Raw genomic sequence first — 23,981 nt, 5'->3', positions numbered from 1 at the left:
TTTTACTTTTTTCTACAAAGTATTCCTATTAGGTTTTACAGCGTGACGTCACGAGCGCACACGCACGCACATTTTTGCTGAGACACACGTGCAAAAAATGTAAACAGTGCAGCCAAGCTGTCAAATTTCTAACCTAAAAATTGAGTCGGCGTAAAACCTAATGGGAGAACTGTCATTTCTACCACTCGAATCCGGTACTCCATTATGGTTTCTAACGTCAAATGATCGAGAGTAACATTGTAAAAAAGGCAAAGCACTGAATTATTCAAAATTATGATTATTCTCTCAAAATCAAAATTGTTTTATTAATTTAATAAAAATATTGATATTTTTTTATACAAAAAAAAACCTAAAAAATTGGCATACAGTTCAAAGTTTTCAAAAAGAACACGCAATGAAATTAGGGTGGTTCACAATTTTTATCCCCGCGAATGACGAGATAGTGCTTCGATGTCTTCTGAAAAAAATTAAAGTTTTTGGATTCAGGCTTACGTCGTTGCCGCTTGGTTTCTTCTAGACATTTATAGAGCTCATAATAAATCTGTTCCAAGTGAACCAAAAACCGGACGATTCAAACAAAAGTTACAGCAAAAAAAAAAACGAATAAAAAAGCGCCATTTTGAAATGCTAATTACATTAAAAGATGATGAAGTTGGACCTCGATTTTAATGCTACTTTCAAATCTACACATTATTAACTACATTGTTTTGAAAACGAGCTATTTTTAATAGTTTTTTACTTAGAAATGTGGATAGAATTGACCTAAATTCTTTTCTTTTAAATAAAAATATTCATTTTGCAAAAAAAGCAAAAAAGCGCAATTCCACGCCAAATAGGGAATCGGTTGTACCGGATCCTCTCCAATTTCAATGAAACTTTGTAGACATGTTATCCTACGCTTATATAAGCCATTTTTGTGTATATGGAGCAAGTTTCACTCGATAATAACATTTGAGAAGGGCGTAAGTGTTTTAAATATTTTTGTAATTCGTAATTTAAATATTTCTGAATCTTGAAGTCGTTGCATCGTAGCAAAAAGTGGTCAGTGAAAAACTTGTAGGAAATTTTACTGGCTTTCCGAAAAAAATACACTGAAAGACAAAAAAAACACTTCTTTTATGAGATTTTTTTGATTTTTAAGTTTAAAAGTAAAATTTGATTTTTTTTCGTTCAAAATTTTTGTTAAAAAAGGCTAAGATGTTACAAAAAGACTCACGAATAATGCAGGATGGAGCAACTCACCTAAAAAAATACAAACATCATTTAATGAAACTGTTTTTTAAAGTGCTCTAAAAGTCATCATTTTCAAAAGCCATAAATGGGAATCGATTTTCCAGACAATTTTACATAAAAGTCTCCATATTGACCACAGTCCTAAGTCCAATTCTTGTGAAGTTACAGCGGTTTTCAAAATAAAAATGCTGAAAAATAGGTTTTTTGATGGTTATTGACAATTTCTATGTGACAGACTTGATTTTTCAGTCTCGTAAATATTTTTACCAGAAAGCTCGTCCAATTTCCCATCAGATTGTCTTTGACCACATTTTAATTAGAAGTATTGGCTCGTTGATATAAGCTAATTGCATTACTCATAACTGAAAACTGAACATTTTTTTCAGTGTAGTTCAGTGGATGGTGAATGTTGACGTTTAGAGCACTTTTAAAAAAAAGATTCATTAAAAGATTTTTGTGTTTTTTTAGGTTAGTTGCACCATCCTCGTGAGTCTTTTTGTAAATTTTAAATTTTACTTTTGAACCAAAAAATCAAAAAATCTCATAAAAGTGGCGTGTTTTTTTCTTTCAGTGTATTTTTTTTTTCGGAAAGCCCGTTAAATTTCCTACAAGTTTGTCTCTGATTACTTTTTGGCTTCGAGATTTAGAAATATTTAAATTCCGAATTACAAAAATATTTAAAACACTTACACCCTTCTCAAATGTCATTATCGAGTGAAACTTGCTCCATATACGCAAAAATGGCTTATATATGCGTATGGTAACATGTCTGCAAAGTTTCATTGAAATCGGAGAGGGTCGGAAAAAATTACCTACAAAATTCCTGTTTTGGGTTGGAATTGCTCAAATGCCAAAAAAAAAGCAAAAAAGCAAAAAATCAAAAAAGAATAGCAAAAAAGTCAAAATTCATTCAAAATCGGTTGAATAATTAACAGTATCAGTTATGTTTGACAAAAGTCAACTACAAACAGTTTTTAACAAGAGTTTTAAATCTATCAAATTTGATAAATTCTAAACTTTTAAAATGCAAGCTTATTTGAGGCTTACCATATCAAGTTCCGACACCGGTCCCATGCTCCGTATAAGGATGTTTGTTTTCACTACCGTTGGAATCCCTACAAAAACATATTATAGTTATATGCTTAAAAACGCTTCCTGCGACAAGCAGATTTGAAGTGTTGAACATTTATTTCAATCTCTTCTCATTAGTGCCATCTAGTTGTGAACGAACGAACTGCTCAAAAGTTATGACGGAACTGTCAAACGCGTATAAATGAGCTGTGGTGAATTTAAAAATGTAGTGGTGAGTTTCAATCGTTAAAATATACCGTCAAATTGGTGGTTGATGGATTTTTAGTCTGCTTGTCTATGACGCTACCGATATTTTCATACCTTGACCATGCGTCGGCATCTGCGAATTTTCGTAACTCTTCAGCAAATTCTCCAAAATCTGTGTAATATTCTTGCTCAACATGTCATCGGCCGCACTTCGTTTCTTAACCTTCCTGAACGCCGCCAGCTCCTCTTCCGCTGATCCGTTAAACGCCCGTCGCTGGGGTGACTTTGACCCAATATTCCTAAACACCAAGTTCTTCTCGGGCATCCCCGGTGGAAGTTCATCCCTCATTCTGGGGGCAGCACTGTAGATGTAATAGCGTTGGAATTTCTGCTGCTGCTGGCCAGATTTCGACGTCCCTTTCGAAGAGGCCAGGGGCGGCGCAAGGGGTTGCTCCAGGGGGGCGCCAACGCCGTTTGCCTTGGGAATGTGACGTATTCGGCGGGGTTCTGGTGGGAATGCCACGACCGCCTCATTGTCCGGGGATTTTTGCTGGGTAAAGTCGAGGATGTCCGCTTTTGAGAAGGAGGACGAATTGCGCTGCTTGCGTTTGTGGGGAGAGTTGCTGATTCTGTTGAGTTGAAGAATTATTAATTAAAAATAAAATCAAGTGCTACGCACAGACAAACAGACAGAATCGATCGTGTACATACAATTACAAGAAACTGTCATTTAATGTAAATAAGCTGTGGTGAATTTAAAATTGACGTGGTGAGATTCCGATCTTTCAAATTGACCGTTGAATTTTTGTTTGAAGAAGTTGGAAGATGTTTTCGTCTGTTTGTCTGAGTGCATAATGAAGAAAATGAAAGAAAAATGTCCTCAATAAATCAGTACGAAATGAAATCGCCTTTCTAGCTTTTAATGCATGCAAATCCCCGAACCTCTCACCTCGGAATGTAGTAAAAGTACTTGTGCTTTCGCAGGTGGCCAACCGAAACGTTGGCCGCAATCAGCAGCCCGTTCTCGAGGGTATTGTGCTGCTGGACGTGGCCGGTTCGCACCGAGGACGAGTACCCGGAACCGGGTGTGATTAATCTGCCCAGGAAAGGGAATCAAGAGAGAGAAACAACGGATTTGTAGCGATATCTCACTGTTTCACGAAACTAGTTGAGGAAAAAAGGGGTTTTAATTCGATTTGGCCGGGGGGAAAAGCCAGAGTTGGGCTGCTGCTTAAGGTTCCTTCCTAGAACTGCATTTCATAATTGATTTTGCAGGTAATCCTTCGACTCGATTGCTGCTCGATTTTCTTTTCTTTTCCCACCACTCACACCACCCATCACGGGAGCGATTGCGGATTTGTGTAATTGCTTTTGGAGTTACAATTTTATATCCGACGGAGAAGTGGACTTCATTTTTATTCCAGGAAACTCAATTACAAACTAATTAAAATTGTTGCTTCCAGAACTCAAAACAATGCATTTGAATTCACAATTTTCGACGAAAAGCACATTCCTTAAAGTGGTGAAACTATGCCAAAGAGGCTTGTTTACGACGTAGCTGTTTTGGAATGTATTTCAGCGGGAACTTAAAAGCTGCTCCAAAACAGGACATTCAATTTATTTTTCTTCCATTTCGTTTGATCTGTCCAACTCTGTTGTGGACATGTGCGTTGTTGGGGTTCTAAATAAGGGATGGCAGTTTTGCAGAATATTCCCTGCAAAAAAAATAATGGCATTCTTAGATATCGGATCTTTTCTCCTTTTTTGGTCTAAACGACAAAAACTTGAAATAAAATTTGCAATGGCCTAAGTAAAATGCAAAAAAAAATACAAAATGCCCGAAATGAAATGAACAAAATGAACAAAATGAACAAAATGAACAAAATGAACAAAATGAACAAAATGAACAAAATGAACAAAATGAACAAAATGAACAAAATGAACAAAATGAACAAAATGAACAAAATGAACAAAATGAACAAAATGAACAAAATGAACAAAATGAACAATTGTTCACTTTTGTTCATTGAACAAAAATCATAAAAATCACAAAAAATCACAAAAAATAGAAAAAAAACGTTATACACATAAATAATAAAAATCACAAAAATCACGAAAATCACAAAAATCACAAAAAACACAAAAATAATAAAAATCAAAAAAAAGATCACAAAAATACTTAAAACAAAAGAAAAAACAAAAAAACACACACACACAAAAACACAAAACAACACAAAACCACAAAAATCACAAAAATCACAAAAATCACAAAAAACACAAAAATAATAAAAAACAAAAAAAAAACACAAAAATACTTAAAACACACAAAAACACAAAACAACACAAAACCACGAAAAACACAAACAAAAAAAAACACAAAAAACACAAGAAAAAACAAAAAAATACAAAAAAAACACACAAACACAAAACAACACAAAACCACGAAAAACACAGAAATACCAATAACACAAAAAACACAACAATCACAATTATCACAAAAATCACAAAAAAATAAGAAAAATCATAATACTCAGTAAAATCACAAAAATACTAACAAGCACAAAAAAACACAAAAAAATCACATTAATCACAAAAATCACAAAAAATCACAAAAAATGAAAAAAAAACGTAAAAACATAAAAAAATACACAAAAACAAAAAAAACACAAAAAAAAAAAACACAAAAGAACACAAAAAAAACAAAAATACAAAAAAAAACACAAAACAAACAAGCTAAAAAAATACAAAACTCACAAAAATCACTAAAATTACACAAAACACTAAAATCACATGAATCACATGAATCACAAAAATGACAAAAATCACAAAAAAAATGAAAAAAAAAACACAAAAAATACAAAAAAAACCCCTACAACAACAAAAACAACCAAAAACATCAAAAACACAAAAAAACACAACAATCACAATCATCACAAAAATCACAAAAAAATCAGAAAAATCATAATACTCAGAAAAATCACAAAAAAAACACTAACAAGCTCAAAAAAAAACACAAAAAAATCCAAAAATGCAAAACATAGAAAAATCACTAAAATTACACAAATCACTTAAATCACATGAATCACATTAATCACAAAAATCACAATTAAAATCACAAAAAATTAAAATAAAACATAAAAACACAAAAAAAAACACACACAAAAAACACAAAAAAACACAAAAAAAAACACAAAAAAACACAAAAAACACAAAAGAACACCAAAAACACAAAAAAAAACAAAAAACACAAAAAATACAAAAAAAAACACATAAACAAAACAAACAAACTCAAAAAATACAAAACTCTGAAAAATCAATAAAATTACAAAAAACACTAAAATCACATGAATCACATGAATCACATTAATCACAAAAAACAGAAAAATCACAAAAAATGAAAAAAAAAAAACCATAAAAACACAAAAAACGCCAAAATAAAAAAAAAACAAAAAAAATACATAAAAAAACACAAAAGAACACCAAAAACACAAAAAAAACAAAATAAAAACTTAAAAAAAACACAAAAATACAAAAACAAGCACATAAAACACATAAACAAAACAAACAAACTCAAAAAATACAAAACTCAGAAAAGTCACTAAAATTACACAAATCACTAAAATCACATGAATCACATTAATCACAAAAATCACAAAAAAATGAAAAAAACCATAAAACACAAAAAACGCAAAAAAGACATGAACACACAAAAAATACAAAAATACACAAAAAAGCACAAAAAAAAAAAACACACACACAAAAAACACAAAAAACCGTCAAAAAAAACACAAAAAAACGCCAAAAAAAAAAAAACACAATTAAAAACACAAAAACACAAAAAACACTAAAACACATGTAACACAAAAACGGAAAAATTACAAAAATCAGAAAAATCACAAAACTCAGAAAAATCACAAATTTACAAAAAAATATAAAAAAGCAAAAAAAAAAAAAACACAAAAAAAACATAAAAATCACAAACATCACAAAACTCGGCAAAATCACAAAAATCACAAATACCACAAAAATCACAAAAACCACAAAAATCACCAAAAAACACAAAAATAAAGAAAAGCACAAAAATTACAATAAAAATGACAAAAACTTAAATTGTAAAGTAATGTTACGAGGCTTTGCCGAATGCCAACATTGATCTTTTCTTTGTTTGGGTTAAGAAAACTAGCTTCAAAAATACCCCCTAAAGTAGGTTCTATAAATCTTTTGTAGTCAAACGCTCCCTTCAACTAGATCCCTAGTAGAAAATGTGGCCCACGAGTCAACAACTCGCCCGTTTCAACTCTTCAATCTTACGTACTTCCGGTTGTCCTCTTTTCCACTTTATTTTTGCAACTTTATTTTTTTCCTTCTTCCAAAACGAACAACAATAAGCTTGAAACCAAACCGTCTGCGGTAAATTGAGCGCACCTCACTCTAGTACTACTGCTCCACTTAATCACCCATCCAAGAGAGAGGGAGAATCGTCATTGCCGTCATCATCATCATCATTTAAGTCAGAGTGGGGTTCCTCATCCGTTTTGACAACAACTACTTCCCTTTTGAGGGTTGGTAGCGTAGAACACATTGCCAACCGGATTTTTTTTTGGCATAGATAAGAAGAAACAAAATTGCTAAAACATAATAATTAAGTCAACTTCTTGTCAGCGTGTAACTGTCAATTATAGAAACACTCTTATGAAATATTACCGAATTTTAGCTATATTTAGAAAGAATAGAAATTAATAAATTTTAATTAAATCTATTTGTCTATGAAATTTAAGGCTTGGTTGATGGAAAAGAGTGGTGGAAATATGACAAACAGACAGCGCAGCAATTAAAACTGTTGTAATCACGGTGGGGGACCACGGAAGCGCGGAGAGGACTCTAGCATTTTCTATAGTGGTTTGACCAGGGCAACCAGTCAGTGACTGCAGTAATCTGAAAACTGGCAGGTGAATTTGGGATTTTATTTTACTCAAAGTCATGTATAGTTAAGTAAGGACAGTTAGATTTAAGTTTAATAATAAATTATTGAAAATCCTGAAAATAAAATTCGAAGAACATTAAAAAACTAAAAAGAAAATAAGGGCAAGGATTTTTTTTTTCACAGAAAATCACAAACTTCCAGGATTGTCACAGAACGAAATCGTCCTTCTCCTCACTACTTTTAATTGTTCCACCACAAACTACAAGGTTGAGTTTTGCATTTAATCTGAATAATGCCAGCCATGTTTCAAATCCTGCAGTACGTTCAAAATGCAACCGAAACCATTCCGACACACAAATTAAATCAAACGAGTGCAAAATACTGACAACCCCCTTGTTTTGGACCAAGCCAGTGTTGCCAGCTGCTCTACCGAGCCGGCTCGTCAAAAGAGCTTTCAGAAAGGACAGCAAAAAAAAAGATGAAACGAAAATTGCATAAAATCACTTGAAATTTAAATGTTGATGGGTCGCTTTCCAAGCGCATAATGAAGTGATGGGGTTTAAAGTTTCGTTTTACACGCTTAAACGGAAAGCAGCAAGGACGAAGGTCGTCCAAGGGGGTGGGTGGAATGTCCTTCGCAGCGGCAGCAATTATGTTGCTTTTTTTTCTTCTTCCTAGAACATGTGATGCACAAGGGTGCATCCATGGCTTGTCTGAAGGAGGTCTCGTTCCTTTGGGGCATCATCCTGCTGGGCGCTGAAGGATCACGTGCCCACTTTCTTCCACTCGCCAGCAGTTCTCGAGCACATAATTTGCACGTTGTCGACTTTTACTCGTCCTAATATAGATTAACTGCTGCGCAAGTGGTGCAGCGCTTCAGCGTGATAATCGATGGTGTAATTGTGTAACTGTGAGCAGGAAGGAGTCGTAATTTGATGTAATTTGAAACGGCTCACAAGTTGTCAACAGAATAAAGACAATGAGACAAAACATAATAGCTTTGTCAAAATTGTCAAAATTGTCAAAATTGTCAAAATTGTCAAAATTGTCAAAATTGTCAAAATTGTCAAAATTGTCAAAATTGTCAAAATTGTCAAAATTGTCAAAATTGTCAAAATTGTCAAAATTGTCAAAATTGTCAAAATTGTCAAAATTGTCAAAATTGTCAAAATTGTCAAAATTGTCAAAATTGTCAAAATTGTCAAAATTGTCAAAATTGTCAAAATTATGCTTTTTCACTTTATTGGAGATTTTTTTGAAAATTCTAAAATTTTCGAAAAATACCGTATTTTTTCGAAACCACCCAAATTTTTCAAAATTTGCAATATGAAAATTTGTATGCTTTTTCAAGTTTTATTATAGATTTTGTTATAAAATTTTATAATTTTCACAGCATACCGTATTTTTTTCGAAAATAAACATTTTTTTTAAAATATGCAATATGGATTCAAACAAATTAAAATTTTCTATGCTTTTTCAATTTATAAGAGCATTTTTTTTATTATGCTATTTTTTTGCAAAATACCTTATTTGTTCAAAAATACTCAAATTTTCAAATAAAAAAATATGTGTATCAAACGATCTGAAATTTCGTTTGCATTTTCCATTTTAATGATAGTTTTTTGAATACTAAAATTTTCACAAATTACCTTAATTTGTCGATAATACTCAAATTTTCAAATTATGCAATACCTACACGCAGAAAAATAAGGCATATTTGAATCAACAAAACGTTTTGTTGATTTGAAAATCATTATTTTTGTTGAATCAACGCTAAACGTCAAAGCAGCTTTTTCGAAACAACAAAAGACTTTTGTGGAATTGAGAAAATCAAGGTTTGTTTCAACGCAAAATCGGCGTTGATTATATTCAACAAAAAATTTTTTGATTCAAACCTCGTAGAGGCTGATTCTACAAAATATTTTTCTGCGTGTATCAAACGAAGCGAAATTTGCTATGATTTTTACTTTTTTAGAGTTGTTTTGGAAACTCTAAAATTTTCCCAAATATTTTTTTTTATTTTTGCAAAATACCGTATTTTTCCCAAATACTCAAATTTTGAAAATTTGCAATATTAGTATCGAACGATTTGAAATTTCGTTTGCTTTTTCAATTTTTATTATAGTTTTTGTTTAAATATTTTTTCACATATTACCTTATTTTGTCGAAAATACTAAAATTTTCAAAACATGCAATCCCTATCAAACGAAGCTTGGTATGCTTTTTACTTTATTAGAGTTTTTTTTTGGAAACTTTAAAATTTTCCCAAAATATCTTTTTTTTTAAAATAATTTTCGCAAATCACCGTTTTTTTCTCAAATACTCAAATTTTCATAATTTGCAATATGGGTATCAAATGATTTGAAATTTAGTATGCTTTTTCAATTTTTATTAGAGTTATTTTTGCAAAACACTTAAATTTTCACAAATTACCGTATTTATTTTTCGAAAATACTCAAATTATCAAAATTTGCAATATGGGTATCAAACGAAGCAAAATTTGGTTTGCTTTTTCACTTGATTAGAGTTTTTTTGGAAATTCTAAATTTTGCACAAAATACCGTATTTTTTCGAAAATATTAAAATTTTCAAAATTTGTAATATGGTTATCAAACGAATTGAAATTTTGAATGCTTTTTTCAATTAAATTGAAATAAATTAAAAAAAAAATTTATTAGAAGATTTTTTGGAAAATACTAAAATTTTCTCAAATTACCGCATTCTTTGAAAAATACTGAAATTTTGACAAAGTACCGTATTTTTTCGAAAAAACTCAAATTTTCAGACATTGAGAAAATGGGACAATAAGACAATGAGACAATGAGACAATGAGACAATGAGACAATGAGACAATGAGACAATGAGACAATGAGACAATGAGATAATGAGACAATGAGACAATGAGACAATGAGACAATGAGACAATGAGACAATGAGACAATGAGACAATGAGACAATGAGACAATGAGACAATGAGACAATGAGACAATGAGACAATGAGACAATGAGACAATGAGACAATGAGACAATGAGACAATGAGACAATAAGACAATGAGACAATGAGACAATGAGACAATGAGACAATGAGACAATGAGACAATGAGACAATGAGACAATGAGACAATGAGACAATGAGACAATGAGACAATGAGACAATGAGACAATGAGACAATGAGACGATGAGACAATGAGACAATGAGACAATGAGACAATGAGACAATGAGACAATAAGACAATGAGACAATGAGACAATGATGCAATGATACAATTAGAAAATTAAAAAATTAGACAATTTGAAAATGAGACACTTGAATAATTTGTATTTTTTCAGATATTTAATTTTCTTTAACCCGATTTCACTCTAAAACCAACGAAATCCATCACAGATCCCTTCTCTCTCGCTGTAACTCTAACTCATTGAAAACGACTCTCCAACCATCACATACTTCCATTAGATCGCCCGCGGCCAGCAAACTTCCCCCGTCATGACCTTCGCATACCAGCCAGATTTATGAAAAACAGGATAAACATCTGCCCCTTGGGACGGACGGAACTATTTTGCGGAAAATACTTTGCAATTCACGTCCTCCTCTCTCTCTCTGTCGTATTCTGTTTCCGGTTTTGAAACTTGTTTTTCCACTCTGGTTTGCTTTTAATTAGTTTTGAAATTATTCCGTTTTCTTGGTGGTTTTCAGGTTGAGTGCACGAGCCTAGCTGTTTAGAATTTGAAAAAAGCAGGTGACGTGCTATAAAAAGATTATGGCAAAACCCTTCGTGGAGCAATGCAAATTGCCTCAAAGGTGACACGCGTCGAACGCAACAATCGAAACAAGTTCATTCCAAACCACCAAATCATGCCACTTTATTCGAAAACGAAATTTGTGTTTACATTGGATTACATTTCAAAAGCTGCGGCATTTTTCCTCGTTTTTTCCCACCGCTGAAGCGAGAAGGAAAAAAAAGAGAGCAATATGTTGCTCATGAATAACAATGCCAGAACAGAAAGGGGTTTCGCGCGCTTTTCCCGCCCAAAGTCACGTGCACGAGGCAGCTAGAGGAAACGTGCCCAACATTAATATGGCGTATACTAGAAATGGTTGGGCGTTTCACTCCACCAGACGCCCTCTTCCAAAACGATGAAGATGACTGCCTCTTACTTTCGCGGCGGAGGGAAAGTAAAATCGAGAAAAGCACGGAAAAATTGTTGTTTCGTTGAAAAATCTTCATAAATGACGCTTTTAACGAAGAAAAACTAAGTTTGCCATAATGTCGGCTGCTATAAAATCACACTTTGACAGTTGATTAACTGTCACCCTTCAGCGCGCGCAGCGCCACTAGCGGAACCTTTCTAAAACAATCCAAAAAGTCGACTTAGCCGCCATTATGGCGACCTGTCACTTTTTCGCCTTAAAGAAAAGCCCCCTCACACCTTTCCGTGCCCTCCGATTTGTCAAGGACTGTCACTTTCGATACGGTTCGCTTTCATCTTTTTTCCCTGTTCAAGTTCATTTGAGCGGTCTTCGACCTTCAATTACGAAATTGATTTGGTCTCTTTTTCAACGGTGATGGACTCCATTAGTCTTTGCTGGACACTGGGGGGTGGTGAATTATGGCAAGCGTGTTAATTAGCTGCCGGACAGATTATTAATAGGTTAGGGCTACGGGATGATGCAAATAGACGGCGAAGAATCTTGCTAGGGGAGAAGTTTTTTGATGTTTTCACTTCGGTGGGCAGCAACAGTTGGGGTTTGGTGAGACTTCCAGGAATTTTTGGTTAGGGGTTTTGTGTCAGCTTATGAAAGTTTTCCGATTGACACTGGTTCGGGTTGACTGGTGGTGAAACTTTGTCGTCATTGAGCGATGATTTGGTTTTGAATTTTAATTAAATTGACTTTTATGACTTTTTAGAGAAAAATGCAAAATCACTGAGTTATTGAACCTTAACTCATTTCAGAGCAAAATACAATCCTCTTTTGTTTTCTTATTGGTTTTTTTAAATTGATAATTTATTCTGCGGGTTTTGAAAGGTGTGAATATTTGAAATAAACAGAAATTCGCGTGATATTTATCTAGAATGGAAAATTTAGAGAAACAAATAACGAATATGTCAAAATAAAATTGTCAAAATTGTCAAAATTGTCAAAATTGTCAAAATTGTCAAAATTGTCAAAATTGTCAAAATTGTCAAAATTGTCAAAATTGTCAAAATTGTCAAAATTGTCAAAATTGTCAAAATTGTCAAAATTGTAAAAATTGTAAAAATTGTCAAAATTGTCAAAATTGTCAAAATTGTCAAAATTGTCAAAATTGTCAAAATTGTCAAAATTGTCAAAATTGTCAAAATTGTCAAAATTGTCAAAATTGTCAAAATTGTCAAAATTGTCAAAATTGTCAAAATTTTCAAAATTGTCAAAATTGTCAAAATTGTCAAAATTGTCAAAATTGTCAAAATTGTCAAAATTTTCAAAAATTGTCAAAATTATCAAAATTGTCAAAATTGTCAAAATTGTCAAAATTGTCAAAATTGTCAAAATTGTCAAAATTGTCAAAATTGTCAAAATGGTCAAAATTGTCAAAATTGTCAAAATTGTCAAAATTGTCAAAATTGTCAAAATTGTCAAAATTGTCAAAATTGTCAAAATTGTCAAAATTGTCAAAATTGTCAAAATTGTCAAAATTGTCAAAATTGTCAAAATTGTCAAAATTGTCAAAATAAAATTGTCAAAATTGTCAAAATTGTCAACATTGTCAAAATTGTCAAAATTGTCAAAATTGTCAAAATTGTCAAAATTGTCAAAATTGTCAAAATTGTCAAAATTGTCAAAATTGTCAAAATTGTCAAAATTGTCAAAATTGTCAAAATTGTCAAAATTGTCAAAATTGTCAAAATTGTCAAAATTGTCAAAATTGTCAAAATTGTCAAAATTGTCAAAATTGTCAAAATTGTCAAAATTGTCAAAATTGTCAAAATTGTCAAAATTGTCAAAATTGTCAAAATTGTCAAAATTGTCAAAATTGTCAAAATTGTCAAAATTGTCAACATTGTCAATATTGTCAAAATTGTCAACATTGTCAATATTGTCAAAATTGTCAAAATTGTCAAAATTGTCAAAATTGTCAAAATTGTCAAAATTGTCAAAATTGTCAAAATTGTCAAAATTGTCAAAATTGTCAAAATTGTCAAAATTGTCAAAATTGTCAAAATTGTCAAAATTGTCAAAATTGTCAAAATTGTCAAAATTGTCAAAATTGTCAAAATTGTCAAAATTGTCAAAATTGTCAAAATTGTCAAAATTGTCAAAATTGTCAAAATTGTCAAAATTGTCAAAATTGTCAAAATTGTCAAAATTGTCAAAATTGTCAAAATTGTCAAAATTGACAAAATTGTCAAAATTGTCAAAATTGACAAAATTGACAAAATTGTCAAAATTGTCAAAATTGTCAAAATTGTCAAAATTGTCAAAATTGACAAAATTGTCAAAATTGTCAAAATTGACAAAATTGACAAAATTGACAAAATTGACAAAATTGACAAAATTGACAAAATTGACAAAATTGACAAAATTGACAAAATTGACAAAATTGTCAAAATTGTCAAAATAGTCAAAATTGTTAAATTTGAAACAAGGAACAAATATTTTAGATTATCATCTAACTAGTTATGGTGAACATACAACTGTTTGTCTGTTTGTCTGTGACGTTACTGTCATCAAAAATCCCTTTTCCTCACTGAACCTTTTCCGCAGCCAAATTGCTTCCATAAATGATGTCTCAATTTGGCGCGTTCTGGCGTTGTTCCGACATTTTGAAGCTAACACCGAAAATCAATCGACTCATTACGGAAAACACAGTTTTCCGGAGGCCAGTCCTCCAAAATTAGAATCACACTTTACGATCAATAAATAAAATCTAATCAATTAGAAGCGTTGGCCAAGCGAGACCCCGAAATCATCTGCGTGGATCGATCAGGAGAGGGAGAATCGAAAGAAAAAAAAAAACGCCCAAATGCAGGCATTCTTCCAAAAAGATGTTCGACATTTGATCCAAGATGCAATATTGCAGCAAAACGATTCGTGTTTTTGACACGTGCACTTTCGAGCTGTTGCACGTGTGGAGGACCTCTCCCCCCCATTCCGGAATAAAATTCTCCTCGAGAGTTGCAACGACGAAGTGTAATAAAATTTTTCAATAAACGTGTATCTTGTTTCCTGTATGTGCTTTTTTCTCTTCTGCCATGAGGAAAACAATAAAATGTTTCGCTGTAAGCACTTTAAAGGTTTGCACAGGGGGCGTTCACTAAATGGACCACCCAGTAAGAATTTTCATGATTTTGTGCTTGTCAGACCGACATCAACAAAAAAAACTGCGCGATGTTGAAAAGTGACAGCTGTTTGTTTACAACGTGAAACGGGTTACACGCTGACGTGGAATTACTCATTAATCGTTAAATTTAAGTTTTTCTTAAAACAAAATCATGCAATTTTCAACTAGCCACTGCCAACTGTAAAGTTCTCGAGCAAAAATAAACTATGATCCCTGGAAGAGAAGTGCATCCTATGCAGTTTTGCCCCCTCGAGGGCGAAACCGAACCGCACAACAACAGAACGAGCACATTTGTAAGGTTCCCCACCTGCACAGCGGAAAGAGTTTCAATTGTTAACTTTTCATCGGTTTGAAAGGTGCCAACACGCACCTCGGGGGCGTAACTTGTTACACTTGATTGCATGTCGAACGGAATGAAACTCTACGCAAAAGTGGGTTAAACTGCGAGACGATCAATTAAAGTGTTAATATTTGAGGAGAAATATACCTTTGGCAGTCAATTTTACGTTCCATTTTTGAGTCATACTCAGAGAGGGCATTTAAATTTCATACACTTACGGAATTGGAAATGATCCAACCAGGAGGAGAACGACAAACGCCACCATTCTAATGGGATTGACACTAATGAGTTTTCCCATTATGGTGAGTTGGCTGTTGGTTGCCATTTTGGTTTTGCCAGGTGCGAGCTCTGTAAGGAAAAAGAAACAATTTTGTGATTATTTGAGTTTAAGAGTGTATGGTCATAATTAAACACATTTTTGGGAAATTACTTTGAACTACTATCAAGCAGACGAAAATTTCTGATGAATTTAACAATCAACAGAAACTCACCACAGAATTTTTAAATTCACCACACCAAATTTGCTCGCGTTTGACAGATGTTTGAAACTGTAATCCTACACGCTGATTCAAAATAACTGATTTTCAAGTAATGTTTACTCAGATTTCGACAAAAATGGACCAACTACTGAATTTTGGAAAGATCTCTCCTGCGTTTGGATTATTTTTACTCAAGTATTGAGGATTTTCACTTATTTTTTAATTTTTGTATTTATTTTAACAAATCTAGATAAAAACTGCATGTGGTATTTTCAGCACTTCTCAAATTAAAAATTCTCAACTTTAAGAGAAAAAAACCCTAAACAAACCCTACATTCAATAGTGAAAAATGCGTTCCCCCTTTCCATCCTCCTCACTTTCCCGGAAAGTCCTCCAACCCGAATTTGTTAAAAAATCGCTCCATTATTAGACTTCTCCCCCTTCTTAATGGACGTTAAATCAGGCGAAACAAACCTTCCGAAAAATCGGCGTCCTCGTCCCACGACAAAATTCACGATATATTCACAATAAGTCCTCGCTCTCACACACTTCCGTTTTTCCCGTCCCGATAGGAAACCGCCTCTCGATGACTGAATTAAAAGCCATTTAAGCACGTACACAAGTGTTTTGTGACCGTGTGTGTGCACCCAGGGACCGATCCACTTTCTAAACATGTGACATTGTTGTGTGTTCTTTCATTGTGACATATTCCAAGAAGAAGACGTTGAAGAAGGAGGAGGGAAATTTATTCAGTGGACAAAAAGGTGCACCCGCAATCCGGTTCGAAAGTGGTATTTTAAAAGGGGTCATTTAAGCTGATTTTGGGTGGAACCCCATACAAAATTCACTAAATTTTTGCTTGTAAGTCCGACATTACCGAAAAGGTGATCGATGTTGGTCGAACATAGTAGACTGGGAGTTTTTCTTCAAGTGACAGCCGTTTGTTTACATCATGAAAAGTGTGCACGCTGAATCGGAAATAATAAAAACATATAAGATCAAAAACAAATTTGACGTAGAACTACGCATAAGTTAAAGGTAAAAAGCCCTTTCACATTGTTACTACCCCAAAACCGTCCAGTTTTCTTCACATATCTATCCCCTGAAAAGCCACCCCTTTTTGGCTATTGCCTCTTACCCCAAACCTTCTACATCCTAAGCTCATTGTGAATTCGATGACGGATTTCTTGTTCAAAAGGGGTAGGAAACGTTATAAAACTGGTTAAGCCGTCCCTTCCCAAACCTCAAAAACGGGGCGCAACAAAATAATGAGCTTGGCGTTTCCGACCCCCTAAAAGCGTCATTTTTAAGTGTACACGATCATTCAAAATAAATAATTTGGAGTTGTTACACTAAAAATACACATTTTTGATTTATTTTTAATTCGACTTTGTCTAATCCGAAGCAACTAATTTTGAGTAAATTGTACCCATTTTTCGTAAACTTTGCTCGAGTGACAAAAATTAGTTTTGAAAGTTAAGTTTTTAATTAATGTTGAACTATTGAATTGAAAAAAAATTAGCAACTTAAAATTTAGGTTTGATTTTTTTTAAACGTGTAAATTCAACACAATATGTGCTAATTTTACTCTAGTTTGAGTAAGTTACACTCTGAATGACAAACACGCTCATCCAAAATAGTTATTTTTTTAGTTATTTCAGTTATTTTTTGCAAAAAAAAAAATAAAAAATACCCGAGTCTGAAGTTTTCTTTTCTTTAAGTTAGAAATAAACTCAAATTTGATAGAAAAAATTGTGAAAAAAACATAAGAACCCATTCAAGCGTAGGTTTGCTTTTATTTATAGAACAAGAGTTAATTTTGAAATGAGTAACTTTGCATCACCGTGTATCAAGCACGCCATAATTTGACTAATGCCGTCCCCGATTTTTTTGCCGCTTTCGAATCCCCATTTAACGACGCTTTTGTCAGGTTGGGGAGGTAAATTATCACACATAAATACGGAAAAGTTTTCCTCGCGAGACCACAATAGTTTCCCTTTCCATTCTGGGAATAAAACGCGAGCAAAACTTGGAATTGCAAATGCTAGCTTTTGCGTTTTTTGCTGAGCCATCATTTGCGTTGGAAAATTGAAATCGTATACAGAAGAAAGTGTTTCCTCTTTTTTTTCCTAGGGGGGGAAAGGATCCTCTCTCCGTTGTCACCACATGGCGCTTTGTAGTTGTTTTAACTTTGAGGAAGACCGTTTTATCACAGATTTTTCACCACTGTTTAAAAATTTTAGGCGAAAGAAAATATAAATTCACGATTTGTGTTTTTGAATTGGCCGTTATTTTTTGTCAACTATCAACTTTCTTACTTTCACATCCAATTGTCTGTGATTTTACCTTCGGTGCTAGTTGTTTCATATAGCGTGTGCGGTTGACGGAAGATGGACAGATTTGAATTTTGTCTTTCCTCTAACTTGATTTTTTTGCAGTTGTTTTTCCTATGCAAGTTTATGATTGTCATCGCTCTCTCCCTCTCTGAGGGACTATCAATATTGTTGTTGCAAGGTTGGTTAGAAACATGAAACGAACACACCCTGAGCACGACGACACCAAATGGTCATGAATAAAAGATTTCAATGACAGACGTTGTCATGAAGTCAAACGAACGCACACACAAACATAATATGAATGATGGTTTGATTGAAGGGAAATCGGAAAAGGTAAATTATTGCAATTGATCGGATTTGTTTTAGAGTGTAGTTTGGAGAATGCAATTAGCAGTGTTGCTGTTTTTTTTTCTAAAAATACGTGCAAGCACGATTTGAGTTTTTGACAATCTTCTCAATTTTTTAAAATTTTCACAGAATTTAATTGTTTTAGAAGAAAATTACACTTACCCAAATGTTGTCAAAATTGTCAAAATTGTCAAAATGGTCAAAATTGTCAAAATTGGCAAAATCGTAAAAATTGTAAAAATTGTCAACATTTGAGCATTTCTCTCAGATTTCAGTCATTCGTTTTTTTTTGTATTTTTTAATCCGACTGAAACTTTTTTGGTGCCTTCGGTATGCCCAAAGAAGCCATTTTGCATCATTAGTTTGTCCATATAATTTTCCATACAAATTTGGCAACTGTTCATACAAAAATGATGTATGAAAATTCAAAAATCTGTTTCTTTCGCAGGAATTTTTTGATCGATTTGGTGTCTTGGGCAAAGTTGTAGGTATGTATATGGCCTACACTGAAAAAAAAAATGATACACGGTAAAAAATTTTTTGGTGATTTTTAATTTAACTTTTTGTCACTAAAATTTGATTTGCAAAAAGCACTATTTTTAATTTTTTTTTATTTTTTGATATGTTTTAGAGGACATAAAATGCCAACTTTTCAGAAATTTCCAGAATGGGCAAAAAATCTTTGACCGAGTTATGATTTTTTGAATCAATACAGATTTTTTCAAAAAATCGAAATATTGGTCGCAAAAATTTTTCAACTTCATTTTTCGATGTAAAATCGAATTTGCAATCAAAAAGTACTCTAGTGAATTTTTGATAAAGTACACCGTTTTCAAGTTATAACCATTTTTAGGTAACTTTTTTGAAAATAGTCTCAGTTTTTCATTTTTTAAAATTAGTGCCCATGTTTGCCTACCTTTGAAAAAAATATTTTTGAAAAGCTGAGAAAATTCTCTATATTTTGCTTTATTGAACTTTGTTGATACGACCCATAGTTGCTGAGATATTGCCATGCAAAGGCTAAAAAACAGGAAAATTGATGTTTTCCAAGTCTCACCCAAACAACCCGCCATTTTCTAATGTCGATATCTCAGCAACTATAAATCCGATTTACAATGTTAAAACATGAAACATTCGTGAAATTTTCCGATCTTTTCGAAAAAAATATTTTCAAAAATTTAAAATCAAGACTAACATTTCAAACGGGCCAAACATTCAATATTACGCCCATTTGAAATGTAAGTCTTGATTTTAAATTAAAAAGTATTTTTTTCGAAAATTTCACGAATGTTTCATGTTTTATTATTGTAAATCGGATTTATAGTTGCTGAGATATCGACATAAGAAAATGGCAGGTTGTTTGGGTGAGACTTGGAAAACATCAATTTTCCTGTTTTTTAGCCTTTGCATGGCAATATCTCAGCAACTATGGGTCGTATCAACAAAGTTCAATAAAGCAAAATATAGAGAATTTTCTCAGCTTTTCAAAAATATTTTTTTCAAAGGTGGGCAAACATGGGCACTAATTTTTAAAAATGAAAAACTGAGACTATTTTCAAAAAAGTTACCTAAAAATGGTTATAACTTGAAAACGGTGTACTTTATCAAAAATTCACTAGAGTACTTTTTGATTGCAAACTCGATTTTACATCGAAAAATGAAGTTGAAAAATTTTTGCGTCCAATATTTCGATTTTTTGAAAAAATCTGTATTGATTCAAAAAATCATAACTCGGTCAAAGATTTTTTGCCCATTCTGGAAATTTCTGAAAAGTTGGCATTTTATGTCCTCTAAAACATATCAAAAAATAAAAAAAAAAATAAAAATAGCGTTTTCTTGCAAATCAAATTTTAGTGACAAAAGTTAAATTAAAAATCACCAAATTTTTTTTTACCGTGTATATTTTTTTTTCAGTGTAGTCCATATCCATACCTACAACTTTGCCGAAGACACCAAATCGATCAAAAAATTCTTTCAAAAGATACAGATTTTTGAATTTTCACATATTATTTTTGTATGGACAGCTGCCAAATTTGTATGGAAAATTATATGGACAAACTAATGATGCAAAATGGCTTCTTTGGGCATACCGAAGGCACCAAAAAAGTTTCAGCCGGATTAAAAAATACAAAAAATAAAATTAAAGAAAAAAGACCGATTCCGTAGAGAACCGCTTATTTGTCAAAATTGTCAAAATTGTCAAAATTGTCAAAATTGTCAAAATTGTCAAAATTGTCGAAATTGTCAAAATTGTCAAAATTGTCAAAATTGTCAAAATTGTCAAAATTGTCAAAATTGTCAAAATTGTCAAAATTGTCAAAATTGTCAAAATTGTCAAAATTGTCAAAATTGTCAAAATTGTCAAAATTGTCAAAATTGTCAAAATTGTCAAAATTGTCAAAATTGTCAAAATTGTCAAAATTGTCAAAATTGTCAAAATTGTCAAAATTGTCAAATTGTCAAAATTGTCAAAATTGTCAAAATTGTTAAAATTTGTCAAAATTGTGAAACTTGTGAAAATTGACAAAATTGTCAAGATTGTCAAAATTGTCGAAATTGTCGAAATTGTCAAAATTGTCAAAATTGTCAAAATTGTCAAAATTGTCAAAATTGTCAAAATTGTCAAAATTGTCAAAATTGTCAAAATTGTCAAAATTGTCAAAATTGTCAAAATTGTCAAAATTGTCAAAATTGTCAAAATTGTCAAAATTGTCAAAATTGTCAAAATTGTCAAAATTGTCAAAATTGTCAAAATTGTCAAAATTGTCAAAATTGTCAAAATTGTCAAAATTGTCAAAATTGTCAAAATTGTCAAAATTGTCAAAATTGTCAAAATTGTCAAAATTGTCAAAATTGTCAAAATTGTCAAAATTGTCAAAATTGTCAAAATTGACAAAATTGACAAAATTGTCAAAATTGTCAAAATTGTCAAAATTGTCAAAATTGTCAAAATTGTCAAAATTGTCAAAATTGTCAAAATTGTCAAAATTGTCAAAATTGTCAAAAATTGTCAAAATTGTAAAAAATGTCAAAATTGTCAAAAATTGTCAAAATTTCCAAAATTGTCAAAATTGTTAAAATTGTTAAATTGTTAAATTGTTAAATTGTTAAATTGTTAAATTGTTAAATTGTTAAATTGTTAAATTGTTAAATTGTTAAATTGTTAAATTGTTAAATTGTTAATTTGTTAAATTGTTAAATTGTTAAATTGTTAAATTGTTAAATTGTTAAATTGTTAAATTGTTAAATTGTTAAATTGTTAAATTGTTAAATTGTTAAATTGTTAAATTGTTAAATTGTTAAATTGTTAAATTGTTAAATTGTTAAATTGTTAAATTGTTAAATTGTTAAATTGTTAAATTGTTAAATTGTTAAATTGTTAAATTGTTAAATTGTTAAATTGTTAAATTGTTAAATTGTTAAATTGTTAAATTGTTAAATTGTTAAATTGTTAAATTGTTAAATTGTTAAATTGTTAAATTGTTAAATTGTTAAATTGTTAAATTGTTAAATTGTTAAATTGTTAAATTGTTAAATTGTTAAATTGTTAAATTGTTAAATTGTTAAATTGTTAAATTGTTAAATTGTTAAATTGTTAAATTGTTAAATTGTTAAATTGTTAAATTGTTAAATTGTTAAATTGTTAAATTGTTAAATTGTTAAATTGTTAAATTGTTAAATTGTTAAATTGTTAAATTGTTAAATTGTTAAATTGTTAAATTGTTAAATTGTTAAATTGTTAAATTGTTAAATTGTTAAATTGTTAAATTGTTAAATTGTTAAATTGTTAAATTGTTAAATTGTTAAATTGTTAAATTGTTAAATTGTTAAATTGTTAAATTGTTAAATTGTTAAATTGTTAAATTGTTAAATTGTTAAATTGTTAAATTGTTAAATTGTTAAATTGTTAAATTGTTAAATTGTTAAATTGCTAAATTGTTAAATTGTTAAATTGTTGAAAGGCTTGAAAATATATATATTTTTGAATATTTCTCGTACTCTTAATTTGCCGATTTTTTTAATTTAAATTTAGCAAAGATCTAATTTTCACGCACTTTCTTCTCGGTACTTTGTTACAAAACGTTAGTTACAGAAAAAGGAACAATCAAATTTGCTGATACATGTATATTGGAATCATGATCAAAGAAATGATTTATTCAGAATGCAAGTCACATTTCTTTTTACATTTAAAAAAGATGCTTCAAGTATCTTAATTCTTCGATTTGTTTGAAAAGATGAATCATCATAAACTAATGATAAATTTAGGAACTATTGGGTTTTCATTATTATACAATTTTTGTAACAAAATAAATTTACTTTATTTTTTTTCTTAATTTCTATCGCATCAACACATAAATAGCTCCTGATTTTTGAAAAATTGTCTTGCAAAATATAATAAATTATAATTTCAATAGGTCAGCTTTTGACTTAATAAAAATTTATTTAAAAAAAAATATTTGAGATCGAAACGATTTTGCTATGAAATAATCGTTTTCAACTTACCTTATTTCATCTCACAAATACTTTCTCCTCTTTTAAATTTTCTCCACAATCATGGCGCTCTCAAGGAAACACTTTTTACATCTTACCAGCAACTAAAATTAAAACAGTACCTACCAAGAAACTTCAATCGAATTGTTTTCTCGAGAACCACAAAAACCACGCGAAATAATACCACACGAGCCCTCATCCACCAAGGGGAAAACTATTTTCACACAAATCTTCCCTAGACGATTTTCCCGCGAAAACCGCAAAAATCCCGCCTTTTTCTGCCCCTTTCCAACAAGTCTTCCTGTTTCTCACACGCAATTTACGCACTCGACGCGAAACGAATCGCCAAATTCTCGAACCAACCGCCGAGAGGAAAGATCGCGCCGCGCCTGCAAGGTAGGCAACCTGCGATGCGCCTCCGTTCGCTTTTGGTGCCGTTATGATTAGGTGGCCGTTGTTCGCAAACTCTTGGGCTTGGAACTTTTTTGCGATGGCGACGACGACGACGACGACGAAAGAAGGATCTGAAGGAGGAACCCTTTCGCCGGATGATGGATTGGCCACGCTGGGTGGGGGTGGATGCTGCTTCGGGTGCAGATTCTTCTTCGGAAGTGGCGGTTTTTGTAACACACGTGGTTGAAGCCGAAGTCGGTGGAAGAGAGTGAGAAATTTGTTGTGAGAGGGAAAATTGATTCTCTTGTCAGTTATTTTTTGAATTTTAGTGAAATACGAGAAAATAACAGCTTTTCAGAAATTTAATAATTTGCAACGAAAAACTTTAAAACTAAAATTTGACAATTTTGACAATTTTGACAATTTTGACAATTTTGACAATTTTGACAATTTTGACAAGTTTGACAAGTTTGTCAAGTTTGACAATTTTGACAATTTTGACAAATTTTGACAATTTTGACAATTTTGACAGTTTTGACAATTTTGACAATTTTGACAATTTTGACAATTTTGACAATTTTGACAATTTTGACAATTTTGACAATTTTGACAATTTTGATAATTTTGATAATTTTGACAATTTTGACAATTTTGACAATTTTGACAATTTTGACAATTTTGACAATTTTGACAATTTTGACAATTTTGACAATTTTGACAATTTTGACAATTTTGACAATTTTGACAATTTTGACAATTTTGACAATTTTGACAATTTTGACAATTTTGACAATTTTGACAATTTTGACAATTTTGACAATTTTGACAATTTTGA

General features: G+C 31.5%; 1 protein-coding gene across 1 annotated transcript in view; it reads right to left on the bottom strand.

The window, feature by feature from the left end:
• The window catches only part of LOC120421044 (gamma-aminobutyric acid receptor subunit alpha-6), a 34,363-nt gene extending 11,184 nt beyond the window's left edge, over positions 1–23,179 (bottom strand). Inside the window, exons 1-5 of the mRNA XM_039584187.2 lie at positions 22,766–23,179; positions 15,318–15,447; positions 3,461–3,607; positions 2,626–3,140; positions 2,281–2,348 (exon numbers count right to left, since the gene is read on the bottom strand). Coding sequence (XP_039440121.1) covers positions 2,281–2,348; positions 2,626–3,140; positions 3,461–3,607; positions 15,318–15,424 — 837 coding nt within the window. The 5' untranslated portion in view covers positions 15,425–15,447; positions 22,766–23,179. The remainder of the gene's footprint in view (positions 1–2,280; positions 2,349–2,625; positions 3,141–3,460; positions 3,608–15,317; positions 15,448–22,765) is intronic.
• Between the last annotated feature and the right edge of the window lie 802 nt (positions 23,180–23,981).

Source organism: Culex pipiens, chromosome 1 (genome assembly GCF_016801865.2).
Source record: "Culex pipiens pallens isolate TS chromosome 1, TS_CPP_V2, whole genome shotgun sequence".
Classification (NCBI taxonomy): domain Eukaryota; kingdom Metazoa; phylum Arthropoda; class Insecta; order Diptera; family Culicidae; genus Culex; species Culex pipiens.
The sequence above is the reverse complement of the archived record's forward strand: the minus strand, read 5'-3'. Positions and strand labels throughout refer to the sequence as shown.